Genomic DNA, 11,405 nt, shown 5'->3' on the forward strand with positions numbered 1-11,405 from the left:
GAGGTTTGGGTCCATGTCCTGGATCCGTTTGCAGCCTCCGACTCTCAGTAGATGTGGGCAGAGGAAGAGAATTATGAACCCAGAGAAAGGAAAGGACCCTGCCAAGTGACACTAGAGCAGGGGGACCTTGGCAAGCACAGCAGAGGAGGTGCGAATGGTTTCCAAAAGAAAGGGAATAGCATGGAGGCTTGGCTCCCCTCTGCACCTTCCCAAGAGGACCCTGCAGGCCTGCTTCACCATCAGCATGGGAACTTGGATGCTATTAGGCAGTTCATTAGCAAAACCTCTGAGCAGTTCCCACTGCCTTGAAGTACCCATTAATGCCTCTTGAGGGCAGGGGAGAACATTGGAAAGTACAAAAACAATCTGAGAGTCCTTGATCTCTTTTTTTTTTTTGGTTTGAGAGGTCATGGGCTGAGGTTGGAGGGCCAACTGGGAGAGGAAGAGGGGCCAGATAGGGACACCAGGAATGAAAGCAGCACCACTATTATCTGCCAAAAGTCAGAGAGCAAAAACATAACCCGACTTGAACTGTTACTTCTCAAAGGCTCCCAAGGGGTGCTTTAGGATTATAAACACCTACTCACCAACCCGCTTTGTGCACATCCTCAGCCAGGTATTCCTGCAGCAGAGGGAAAACCTGCAAAGCCTGCACAGATGTTCCCTAACATCTGCAGCTGGGTTGTGGTGAGCCACCCCTGCTGCTACAGTTTATTAGCACTGCGGGGTCTGTCCCCTTCTCCTTGCTTGTGTGTACAGTCAGCTGTTAAAGCACACTGACATCACTTAATTAATGGTTTAATTGAATCTCTCAAAGGGATCAAAATTGTCTGCCTGACTCCTGTCACTGAGATGCTCATGTAAGACATAGTAAATCACCAATTCAGCAGATAAAGCTGCAGGTCTAGGTAGAAAGTCCTTATTGTTGAGGATAGGGAAATAATTCCTCTTTGCAGAATAATATACTATGAGGGAGAAGGCTGGGGGCTATTTTTCCAAGCCACCAGGTGCCATCCCAGTCCAGGGGAAGGGTAACAGAGTTAGACTAACTCCCCAAGGCGGTACGGCACTCATTAAGGGGTAAACAGACCTCAGGCAGCATTTTATCTGTTGGTCAGAACACTGGTTTGTGTTTCACCCCCTGTATGACAGAGAATGGTCCAGGTTGTATTTTGAAATGGAGGGCAAAACCCCAGAAAGACCAGGGTTGAACCAGGATGAAGTGCTATGATCAGAAGCAGTTTCTGAGCTTGTTTCATGGAAAAAGGCTTCTTTGAGAGCAGGGAATCAAAAGCTAGGAGGGAGTGGAGAGAAAAATGTCCCAAAGCAATGGGGAAGCCCAGAGGGAGTGGATGTGACCCTAACGAGGGTGCTAATGTGAAGTAATTGCTGCTCAGGAGGAACGTGAGCCAGCAGAAAACAGTATTCCTTCCACCCAGCACGAAGAAAAGCAATTAGAACTGGTAAACACCATTGGCCGACTTGAAAACAGGCCCTTAATTAATAATTTCATCTGAGGGGTAAGGAAATAATTAAGTGCTATTGGTGTCTATTAATACCCTGCAAAATGAACAACAACAGAGTTTTAAGACTTCTTTTACCATACAGCGCGTGCAGGAAGGAGCGACCGAGCCGTTGCACAAGGTGGGAGAGCTTGGTTTGTGCAGCTGTGCTCTCCCGCTGTGCTGCCGGCTGCCGCGGAGCCCTGGGATCAGCTGCAGAATAAACAGCTCAGCCTGAGCATTTAGGTATGATGTGGCTTTGGGGTGCTCCATCAGGGCAGGGAGAAGGTGAGTAGAAAATGTGACTTCTGCACAACCGAAGCACCGTGCCAGAGAGCTCAGGGAGAGTATGCAGAGCTGGGGGTTTGGGAGACAGATATTGCGTTATATTGTACAGAACCAGCCACTGAACCATGGAAAATAGCGTCAGCCTCTTCTGTCCAGGCCAGAGAGTGCTGTTTAAACATCAGTTGGAGGAAGAAGTAGGGATAGGTCCCAGAACTAGGCAGGGCAGACAGGGAGATAAAACTGCCAACTGTAAGCAGTGGCAGTGCATTGGTAGACTTCATAAAATGTTCACAAATGCTCAGCAACCGAGAGCACTAAAGAGTGGCCTTTACAAAGGGCACAGCCTTGATTCTAGGCCTGGATAACACAAAGATTTATTCTCGTTGCTCTCTGACTCCCAAGTCATCCACCTACTCTTCTTTGAATTTCGGAAGGACCGCAGATCTCTTCCCAATCTTATTTTTCTGTTTGCTCTATCATCTTTATCTGACGTGGGCACTTCTGCCACATTGATGCGACAAGCAGCTTTTGGCAGAGAATGGCAGCGTTTGGTTTTCTCGGTGTGTTAGACACTATATCACTGACAAGCCTGCCAGCGCAGGCTGCTGCTGCTCCTCCTCTCTTGGGGCTGGTCACTGTGCTCGGCACAGAAACCTGTCCAGACTTGCTGTGAGGCACACTGGTGTTGACACACAGCATCTGCCTGCGTTCTCAGAGACATAATCTTTGCAGTCAATAGCTGACCTGGTATCTTCTTAAAAAGAGGAATATGAAGTTACCAGAAGCTCAGCCTTATTTCTGGAGTGAGAGGGAAGCTCTTTTAGTGTGTCAAACACCTATGGAAGAACCTCTCTTCCTTGCTGTCAAATCTATGACAGCTCAAGGAACTTCCCTTTAAGATAACCTACCCTCTAGTCAAATTCAGATGGTTGGAGTAAGGTAGGGGATTCATCTGCATCTTGTTTTGTTCTCTTCTGTCAAATGCAACTCAACAGGCTCTTGTAAGCAGACTGATTTCTTTCAAAATCTGCCGTGTACCATTCAGCCCCATGAAGTAGGTTCACTGCCTTGTTGCCATGGTACCCTTTCTCTAAAGAGGAAGAGAATAGTTAATTATGCAATTTAAGAAACTAAGGAGGAACGACAGAAAGAGAAATAATAGAAAGGAAGGTTCTGAGTTTGTCATAGAACTGCTGGTCACACCAAAATTGATTGTTTACTGGTGAAATATTTGCCCAGCATACACTGTAAATGCACGGGGCTTCTCTGGCAGTGTGGATTTCTAGGAGCTGCCCTTTCCTGAGCACTGTGCCTCTGCCAGCCAGGGCATCGCTCCTGTGGTCACTTGCTGCTGTCATCTTCCCTGGTTAATGCTCCAGAGAGCCTCAGACATATTTGCTTGGCAGAAATTCTCTCTGTATGGAGCCAGGACAGCAATAATATATCAGAGAGCCATGACAAGCCCATGCTGTCTGTGGATGTACAGAGATACAGTTCAAAACTTGAGCATTTTAAATCTCCTTGGCAGCATTTTGTTGTTCCTCAGGCCTACTAACCCCCTGCTTGCTTTACCCAGGACTTCAGAAAATCCAGTTTATGGTGCACAAGGTGGGACTAAAGAGATGACAAGCATCAAACCCATCCTGATCCCAGCCTCCTCAGGACTGGCATTTTCTATTTGCTAGGAGTGCAGGCAAGCCAGCTAAAGCTTGGCTGAAACAAAGCACCACAACAGCTCTTTGCCAGTAGCAGATCCAGGCTGCGGTGCTCCATGCTGGACAGGGAGCATTGCCTCTTGCACGGCACACAGAGCTCTGCAAGCTGGGAGGAAGGGGAAGTTACCACACATCTTGTTGCCAAATGTGTGACGAGAAAGAGGGAAGGAAAACAATTATGTGTGATCACATAACTTACTACTATTTCTCTACAGACCTCAGGCTGCCCTTCCACATAACAAGGGCAATAATAGCACCGAGGGCTAGACAAGAGCCACATACAGTGGTTAGAGGAAGGGAGCAGTCGAGAGGCAATAATAATCCAAAATACTTCAGGGAACACAGTAGGAAATGGCTGTCAAAAGACCAACATTTTAATCAACAAATTTTGTACACAAGAAGCATCCCACTAAGGGAACACGTGTATTCCCGCTTCTACCCCCTGGGCTTTTAAGGCCCAGGATGGTGCTTCCTCTTCAATCTTCCTTCAGGAAGCATTTCCAGGGAAGACGGATTCTAGAATCTGTCACAGGAGCAGTCCTGGTTGCATGAACTGCTGTTGAACACAGCATGTCTTTCACTCTCCTCTCACATTCGCCTGGCTTTCCGTGGGCGGCACCCGTTGTGTGGAACTGGGGTGTTGTCGGTGATGGAGATGACCTCCAGACCTCCCATAGTCAAACCCTTGATGGCAGCCTGGAAGAAGAAGAAAACAAATGACACGCTGTTATCAACACATTGAACAGCAGAGGAGAAAAGCTCAGGGGAAAATAGTTTGGTCCCTCGTCTAATAATCTATTTGTTCTAATAGTTCTACTTTGTAATTATCTTAAAAATAAGTAATTCATATCAGAAAACCCAGTTTGAACCTGTCTGGTACAGTCCTTTCAGAGTTCCCATTAATTTTCCTACTTTAGTTGGAAGTCCAAGATACAGCTTTTATTCTGCCTCCAAACTGACATTACTCTAAAATTCTAATTATTCTAAAATTTCATTACTAGGTACTTGAGTGACAAATTCTTTACATCACTTTCAGAAAAAACAAGTTAATAGGTATAGTCATGAGACCAGCCTGAATTTAAAAAACCTAGATGATGCTTGAAAAAGAAAAATACTGAAACTCTTGACACCTACTCTGCGTCCTGGCCCCAGTCCTTTCACCATGACTCGTACATGTAATACACCCTTCCCACGTGCTTTCTGCGAAAAGAACAACTGGTTAGTATATAAAATAAAGAGTAGGTAGAAATGGATACAGAAGACAAATATGTGTATTATTGCACAAAGACTGTAGGAGAAAAGGAGGCCTGGATACAACCATGGCAGATTCAAGAGAGCTTCTGGGCTGTCAAGTCTGTGTACAGAGCAAGCTTTACGATCAAACCATCTGTGACCTAAAGCCATGGCAGCAAATGACATATCCACGGATACGTGACTGAACTGGCAAGGACAAACTCAAGGCTGTTTTCCCTTCTGTGATGCAGTGACTTCTCTCCTGTGATCAGCGGATTCCTTCTAGAGGGTAAATGAGAAAAGCAGGTGAGATCTGTATTTGCTGTGCAGGTGTCTGCACCTTCTCTGCAAAAATTCTAGGGGCTTACAAACTGAAAATGAAAACCACCTGCTGTAAAGCAAAGCAGTGCTGCCATCAAGTGGATGGAGCTCCTCTGGGTCTCTCAGTGTTCTGGTGCAATTAATCTACTAACTTGAACAGTGATAGAATAAATCTGGCCAGGCACAGCTATGCAGCTATTGTGAGGCTCCAATGAGCACAGATTAATAGTGGAGATGTTCTTACATTCCTCTGAGTCAACCACAATAAGCTGTTGGCCAGCAGTGGCACCAAAACCACCTCTGACATGAAAGGCTGGAGTGAGTTCTGCCTAACTTAGGATGAGGATTTTCACTTTAACTTTGCCTGATTCTGCTGTAATGAGGTCCGTGACACAGCCAGCCTCATGTTCTCCTGCCACCTGGACACCCACATGGGTTTTTAGGAACAATTACAGTAAACTGTATGCAGCTGGAAACTTCATGTGCAAGGACATCACCTTCTCTGACTGGAGCTGCTGGCAGCAGCTCAGCTCTCCTATGGAGGAAGAGAGCAAATATAAATATAAAACATTCAGCCAGTAATTACAGCAGTTTCTCAGTCTCCCACTGTGCAAAAATTGAACTGCTGCTGATTCAGGAGCTACATTTCCAAAAGTGGCTGAGAGGTGTTTACTTAGAAAAAAGCTGTTCAAACTGGAGCTGGAAAAGACAGGCTGCAAGTTACATTTCCCAGTCGCAACCTGCACAGCTGAGTTCACCCTCTGGGCATTTCCAGCTGCTGTTTGGAACACACTTTGCCTGTGTGAAGATGCGTGCTGTGTCAGAGGAAGGTAGGGAAACTGTCAGCAAACAGCAGATTATTGCTCGAGCGCCGAGGCGCAGAGCTCACAGTGCTGCCTGTGAGCTGTGTACCCAGGCAGGGGGAAGGTGTGAATAACCAGGGTGGGCTCACCGCTGCTGCTGCCATGGCTGCGGTCTGTGCTGCGATGGCAGTTCCCTTCTTGGCGTTCTGGAAGCCTTCTGTGCCACAGGACGTACGGGCTAAGGGCCGGTTGTCAAAGCTGACCACTTGGATGTGGGTGCTACAGAAAGAGAGGGGCAAAACAAAGAAGCAAGGTAGAACAGAGCTTTATTCTCATTTCTTCTTGCTCAGTTTATTGGCACGGCTCACCACAGAACTCCCATTTTCCTTCTCCAAACCACTTTTAACTCTGCACTCTCTTTTGAGGTATCCCCCTTACACGAACCAGCTGCAGAGACCTCCCAGCAGTGATGCTCTGGGTCACCCTAGAGAATCTGGGTGAGGTGGCAAAACCTTTCTGGGTAAGGTGTACTTTATCCAGGTATTCCTCAGATACCGCTCAGCCCTTTCAGACCCACCTCTCACTGTGAGCCTAACAACTCTTCCAGTTATTAAAAAAAAACACCTGCATAAAACAGTTCTAGAACTTCAAAGCTTTAAGAAACAGTAAAATATCACACTAGGGATCACTAATAAAACACAACAATCTCTCAGGGAGAATATGATAATTACTTCAAAAGCTGTACAGCAGTAGTGCTAGAGCTGGGTTAACCTGCCATTAAAGCTGCCAGCCTCTAATTATTAATATCAGACTCTCATCAAAATATATAATAACGATCTTATTGCTGTTAACAACGCTATAAGAACGGTTACGCTTCCTGAACAGCACTGAAGTTTGAACTCAGTATTATTATCTTCCCAGTCATGACCACCACTCCCCTGGCTCTTTTCCTTTGATCCTTTTGATCAAAACACAGACTGGCCCAAGCCCGGGTATGAGCTTTCATTTTGCATGAGAGCAGGAACGGAGCAGCTCGTTTGCTTACTTGTTGTACGTAGCTTTGATGTGAGCTACTGGGATCTCTTCATAGACCTTTCCATCCCATCTCATGGAGTTCCTCTGCAGGATTAAAGGGCTGCGGAGCAAAAGAACAGCGATCAGGCAGTTGCTCTTTAAATTTTGCAGTGTTTTATTTCATATTGGGAAAGAAAGAAGGGATCGAGCCTCTGAAAGACACAAGCTGCGTTTGTGATTGAGTCAAGTCACTTGCTTTCCCTCCCTCGGCTGAAAAACCACCGAAGGCGATAAAACCTCCCAGCAAGAGGCACATGGTGGAGCCCCCCCCGCCCGCCTCACCTCAGGTCGGTCGCGCTCCGATTCTCCGCCTCCTTCGCCGCCCCCGCCACGTCCTGCAGGCTCCGGGGGCCGGTGCGGAGGCCCCGGCACAGGCCGGCGATTCGGGCCCTGCGGGGAAGAAACGGCGTCAGGACACCGGGGCCTACCCGGGCTGGGGGGGATCGGGCCCGGCGGGAGCTCCCGTGCCGGCCGCCATGGCGGGGCTGGAAGCGGTCAGCCCGGAGCGAGCGGGGCCCGGCCCGAACCCCCCGGCCCCCCCACCCGCCGGGGCCCGTCCCCGCCGCTCACCCCCAGGCCGCTCCGAGCCGTTGCCAGGCGACCGCGCTCATGGCGGCTCCCGCTGCGGCCGCCGCAAGGCACGACGGGAGCGAGGAGGACTCACGGCGGCGGCGCGGTGCATTGTGGGCCGCGCCGGGGCGTCATGGCGGCGGCCGCGCAGCGAGCGGTGGGACGGGGCCGGTGGGTTTGCACGGCTGCTGCGCCTCGGCCCTGGCGGCTGTTCGGGGCCATGTGCCTGCTGCGGCTGCCCCGCATCACGCAGCCCCTGGAGAAGGAGGAGGAAGAGATGGCGGCCCTCATGGGGCAGGTAGAAGGGGGCTCTGTGGGGTTGCTGGCGGGAAAATGGCCGCCTGAGGCCTGGTGGGGAGAGCAGCCGCGGGGGCGACAGGCCGAGGGAGCTGGTGGCTTGGGGTGGTGTCGCTCCCCTCCATGAAGCAATGCCGGGTGCTGTGTGCATGGTTTGCTGCCTCGATAAGAGCAACAGAAGTCTTAGAAACACGACTAGGCCTGATGCAACAGGACCCTCATGGAGAAACAACAGCTGTATAGACACCAGAGATGACTCAAAGCGGGATGCGCTTGTTTTGCAAGCGGGATGTTCCACTAGATAAAGAAAGATCTATGTGACTTTTGCCGTGTAGTAGCACAAAATAACAACGCACAAGCTCAAGAAATCAGGTGAAGGAGCAGACACTTGTAATCCAAGGGGGCACCAGGCTGCAGAACCAGTGGGAGCCACTAGAGTGAAGACTCTCGAATACCAAAAAGGGTCTTCTGACAAGTGGTGTGATTATGGAAATAATCTACATTTAAGACACTAACTTAGCGGTAGAAACAAGTGAATATGCAATTGGTACATGTAATAAATACCAAGAAGTGTGAGGCATGCACGCATTCAATTAGGGGAAAAATCCTCCGAGCATCCAGCGTGCTGCAATAAAAGTGCCGGCTTTTTAACACTTTCAAAGCAGAGTTAAGGAGTCTTTTTGCTGACTTTTTGGTATTGGCCTGCATCAGGTATCAAGGGTCTTAGTAACGTTCCCATAGTCTTTCTCAGTGCTGTAGGTGTCCCTGATAGAGGCTCGTGGTGAGGGCAGGGAAGTCCTGCTCAAGCTTGGGGAAAATTCTCAGCATCTTCCATTCACAGAGATAGAAATAATTTAATTCTGCTTGCTGAGCCCAGCCTGTAGCACTGGTGCCTGAACAGTTCTCTGTGTTGCCTTTTTAGATCGAGCTGGAGAAAAGCCACTATTCAGACCATGAAATCCGCAAGCTGGAGGAGGAGGAGCAGCTCAGGAGGAGGAAGGAAAGCCTGTATGATGATGAAACAACTGGCAAAACAGTCATCATGGCTCAAGACCTAGAGGATAAGTGGGAACAGAAGTTACTGGGATTCAAAGCTGCTCCACGGATAACAGGTAGGGGGTGAAGTTTGTGGTGAGTGGGAACACCCCCGGTTGTCTGCAGACACAGCTGAAGGCAGTTCAGTAGGGGGAGGCATTTGCTCAGTCTTTTTTACACAGCTGAGTGCAGTTCAGTGAAGGCATTTGCTAAGTCTTTTTTGTTCTGTTTTAAAGAGGGTCTTGACTCTGTGGGAGCACTTTTAGCACACAAGGAATTAACTGGGTGCCCAGGGAATGAGTGTTTCCATGCTGCAATAATGTGCATGTTCAACCTTACCAGAGCAAAATGAGGAAAATGGATGTTGTTTCCAGACAAGAGAAATGTTTGGTTGCTTGGTTCCCAAGCTCTGCCTGGTGCTCTTGTTGATTTTTGTCAAGCTGGAGATCCAGGCAGCTTGCTATAAATTCTTCCTGTAAATGAAACAGTGGTTTCCAGCTGAATCTTGCATTGGCTTGCAGAGCAACTGAGAGCGTTTCCATCTAGATTTTTGTTTTGTTCTGTGTATCCATGTTTGTGTGCTACTGCTGGAAGGATGTGAGATGGAGAGGGGTGATGAATCATGGGGATCAGACCAGTGCTGCCAGGAGGCTTTGTTTCCATCATGTGCTGTTTTTTATCAGATGCTGATAAAAACAACAATCGAACATCGTTGAACAGAAGGCTGGACAGTAACCTGATGCTCCTGGTCAAACAGAAAATTGGTCATCAGAAGTTGTGGCTCCTGCCTCAAGCAGAATGGCAGCCTGGAGAGACACTGCGAAGCACAGCTGAGAGAGCCATGGCTACGTTTTTGGGTGTGTAGTTTGCTGTTTGCCCAGGCCTCCCTTCTTTTTGTCCCAGTGGTCTTTTTCGTGTGCCCTACCTGAGAGGTATTTGCCATCTGCTGTGGTGAAGTCACCTCCCGTCTGCTGGGAAAAGGCATTTCATGGCAAAGAGATGGAGCACAGCAGGGTGGGCTCTCTGGCAAGAGCTGTGATGCTGGGCAATTGGCTCTGTGACTGTGCACTTTCACAGTGCAACCGCAGCGTGTGGGGGGCCAACTGGGCTGGTGGCGGGTGAGTTGGGGTCTCTGGCTGCCAGCAGCTGTGGTGCCAGGTCTGGCCCTCAGGGTCTGATGTTGGAACATCACCAGATACCCGTCCGAAGAGACTCAGCTCGCTCCAGGTGTGTGGCTTCACCTTCCCGCTTGTCGCCCTGTAGCAGCTTTTGTGGCAGACAGGTGATGGCAAACCCACATGTTGTTGCTTTTTGATGTGAGTTGGTAAAACTCTCTCACTCTATTTGCTGGACTCTGGGACAAGTTGGTTTTTTTTCATGAGAAAATGCTTATAATTGGCAGTATTTCTGCGAAGAAGGAACAGTTGATCTGAACCAGATACAAGAAGTGACTTATGCTGTCCTTTCTGTTACTACAGGAGAGCAGTTACTGTTGCTCTATGTTCTTACATCTTGTTTTCTGTTTTCTTTTTCTTGCATTGCTGGGGTCTTGCAGGAGATCACGTTCAAGCCAAAATCCTGGGGAATGCGCCGTCTGGGGTTTACAAGTATAAATTCCCCAGGGCCATCAGGACTGAGGATAACTTGGGAGCCAAAGTATTCTTCTTCAAAGCCTTCCTCCAAAGCAGCGATTTGTCCCAGGCCGAGCTGAAAAAAGACTACCTGTGGGTCACAAAGGATGAGCTGGGAGATTACTTGAAGCCAGAATACCTGAAAAAAGTCAATGGATTCCTTCTGGACTTATAGGCAATAGGCTGTGCTCCAGGAGCTGGGGAAGATGTGGGACGTGACTCCAGGGAGATGCAGAGCTGCTGCTTCGTGTGGTCTGTGTGTATGAGATGTTCAGTTGGGCTCTGGAAGATAATTTGGCTTTGCCATATTTTCCAGTTCTCTTCACCAGGCTTGTACTAAATAAATATTAAAACTTATACTAGGAAGTGAAGCTCTCCTCAGGGAGTTCTTTGCTCTTGTTGAATCCTCCTCCACCTCCTCTAGAAATGCATGTTGTGATCTTTTCCTCTCCCAAGTGTGCAATTCCCTGGGGCTGTGAGCGCTGGGAGGCTTGCTCTCCTCACCAGACTCCTGCCATAGTGTAGAGCTCAACTGGTTTCTTCTAAGCAATGGCTAATCCTTGTCTCTGGCACCTGCTCTTTGATAAGAGCAGCACTGGAAGGTTATCTGTGTGTCCAGGTGGGAACAGAACCTTCTGGATACAAGGCTGGGAAAGGTGGGTTTCTGGGAAGCTGGAAGCTGGGATATTCACAGTTTTACGTTTAATCTGTATTAGAGCTGCCTCTGGCCTAGAGTCTGTGATACGTGTAGGACACAGACTCATGAGGAACAGGCAGCAGCTCGCTCTTTATATGAGTTCTGCTTTCCCACCCGCACTGCCCTCCTCTTGAGCCTCAAGCTATAGCAGCAGCCACTGAAGGAGGGGAACACTTAAGCAGCAGCTCTCTGGGCTGCGAGGCTCGTTTTTCCCGGCAGGGGAAGCTGCTGTGGTGTTG

The 11,405-nt window shown here is 48.8% G+C and overlaps 2 protein-coding genes across 2 annotated transcripts; one reads left to right on the forward strand and one right to left on the reverse strand.

Moving 5' to 3' along the window:
- Positions 1-3,857: 3,857 nt before the first annotated feature.
- MRPS11 (mitochondrial ribosomal protein S11) lies at positions 3,858-7,580 on the reverse strand. Its single transcript, XM_065641911.1, has 6 exons — positions 7,507-7,580; positions 7,219-7,326; positions 6,908-6,997; positions 6,012-6,141; positions 4,640-4,705; positions 3,858-4,201 (listed from the first exon to the last, which is right to left on the reverse strand). The coding sequence occupies exons 1-6, from the start codon at positions 7,545-7,547 to the stop codon at positions 4,094-4,096; spliced, it is 543 nt and encodes a 180-aa protein (XP_065497983.1). The 5' UTR covers positions 7,548-7,580; the 3' UTR covers positions 3,858-4,093.
- A 42-nt stretch (positions 7,581-7,622) lies between these two features.
- MRPL46 (mitochondrial ribosomal protein L46) lies at positions 7,623-10,835 on the forward strand. The gene is made up of 4 exons (XM_065641921.1): positions 7,623-7,804; positions 8,726-8,915; positions 9,522-9,695; positions 10,394-10,835. Exons 1-4 carry the CDS (start codon positions 7,640-7,642, stop codon positions 10,642-10,644), a joined length of 780 nt encoding a protein of 259 aa, XP_065497993.1. The 5' UTR covers positions 7,623-7,639; the 3' UTR covers positions 10,645-10,835.
- Positions 10,836-11,405: the final 570 nt, after the last annotated feature.

This window comes from Caloenas nicobarica, chromosome 10 (assembly GCF_036013445.1).
Source record: "Caloenas nicobarica isolate bCalNic1 chromosome 10, bCalNic1.hap1, whole genome shotgun sequence".
In the NCBI taxonomy this organism is placed as follows: domain Eukaryota; kingdom Metazoa; phylum Chordata; class Aves; order Columbiformes; family Columbidae; genus Caloenas; species Caloenas nicobarica.

Coding starts and splice junctions, on each gene's coding strand:
- MRPS11 (XM_065641911.1), bottom strand. CDS start 7,547: ATGAGCGCGGTCGCCTGGCAACGGCTCGGAGCGGCCTGGGG. Junction 7,327..7,506: donor CGGCTCGGAGCGGCCTGGGG/GTGAGCGGCGGG, acceptor TCTTCCCCGCAG/GGCCCGAATCGCCGGCCTGT. Junction 6,142..6,907: donor ATCAAAGCTACGTACAACAA/GTAAGCAAACGA, acceptor CTCTTTCTGTAG/CACCCACATCCAAGTGGTCA.
- MRPL46 (XM_065641921.1), top strand. CDS start 7,640: ATGGCGGCGGCCGCGCAGCGAGCGGTGGGACGGGGCCGGTGGGTTTGC. Junction 8,916..9,521: donor AGCTGCTCCACGGATAACAG/GTAGGGGGTGAA, acceptor GTTTTTTATCAG/ATGCTGATAAAAACAACAAT. Junction 9,696..10,393: donor AGCCATGGCTACGTTTTTGG/GTGTGTAGTTTG, acceptor GGGGTCTTGCAG/GAGATCACGTTCAAGCCAAA.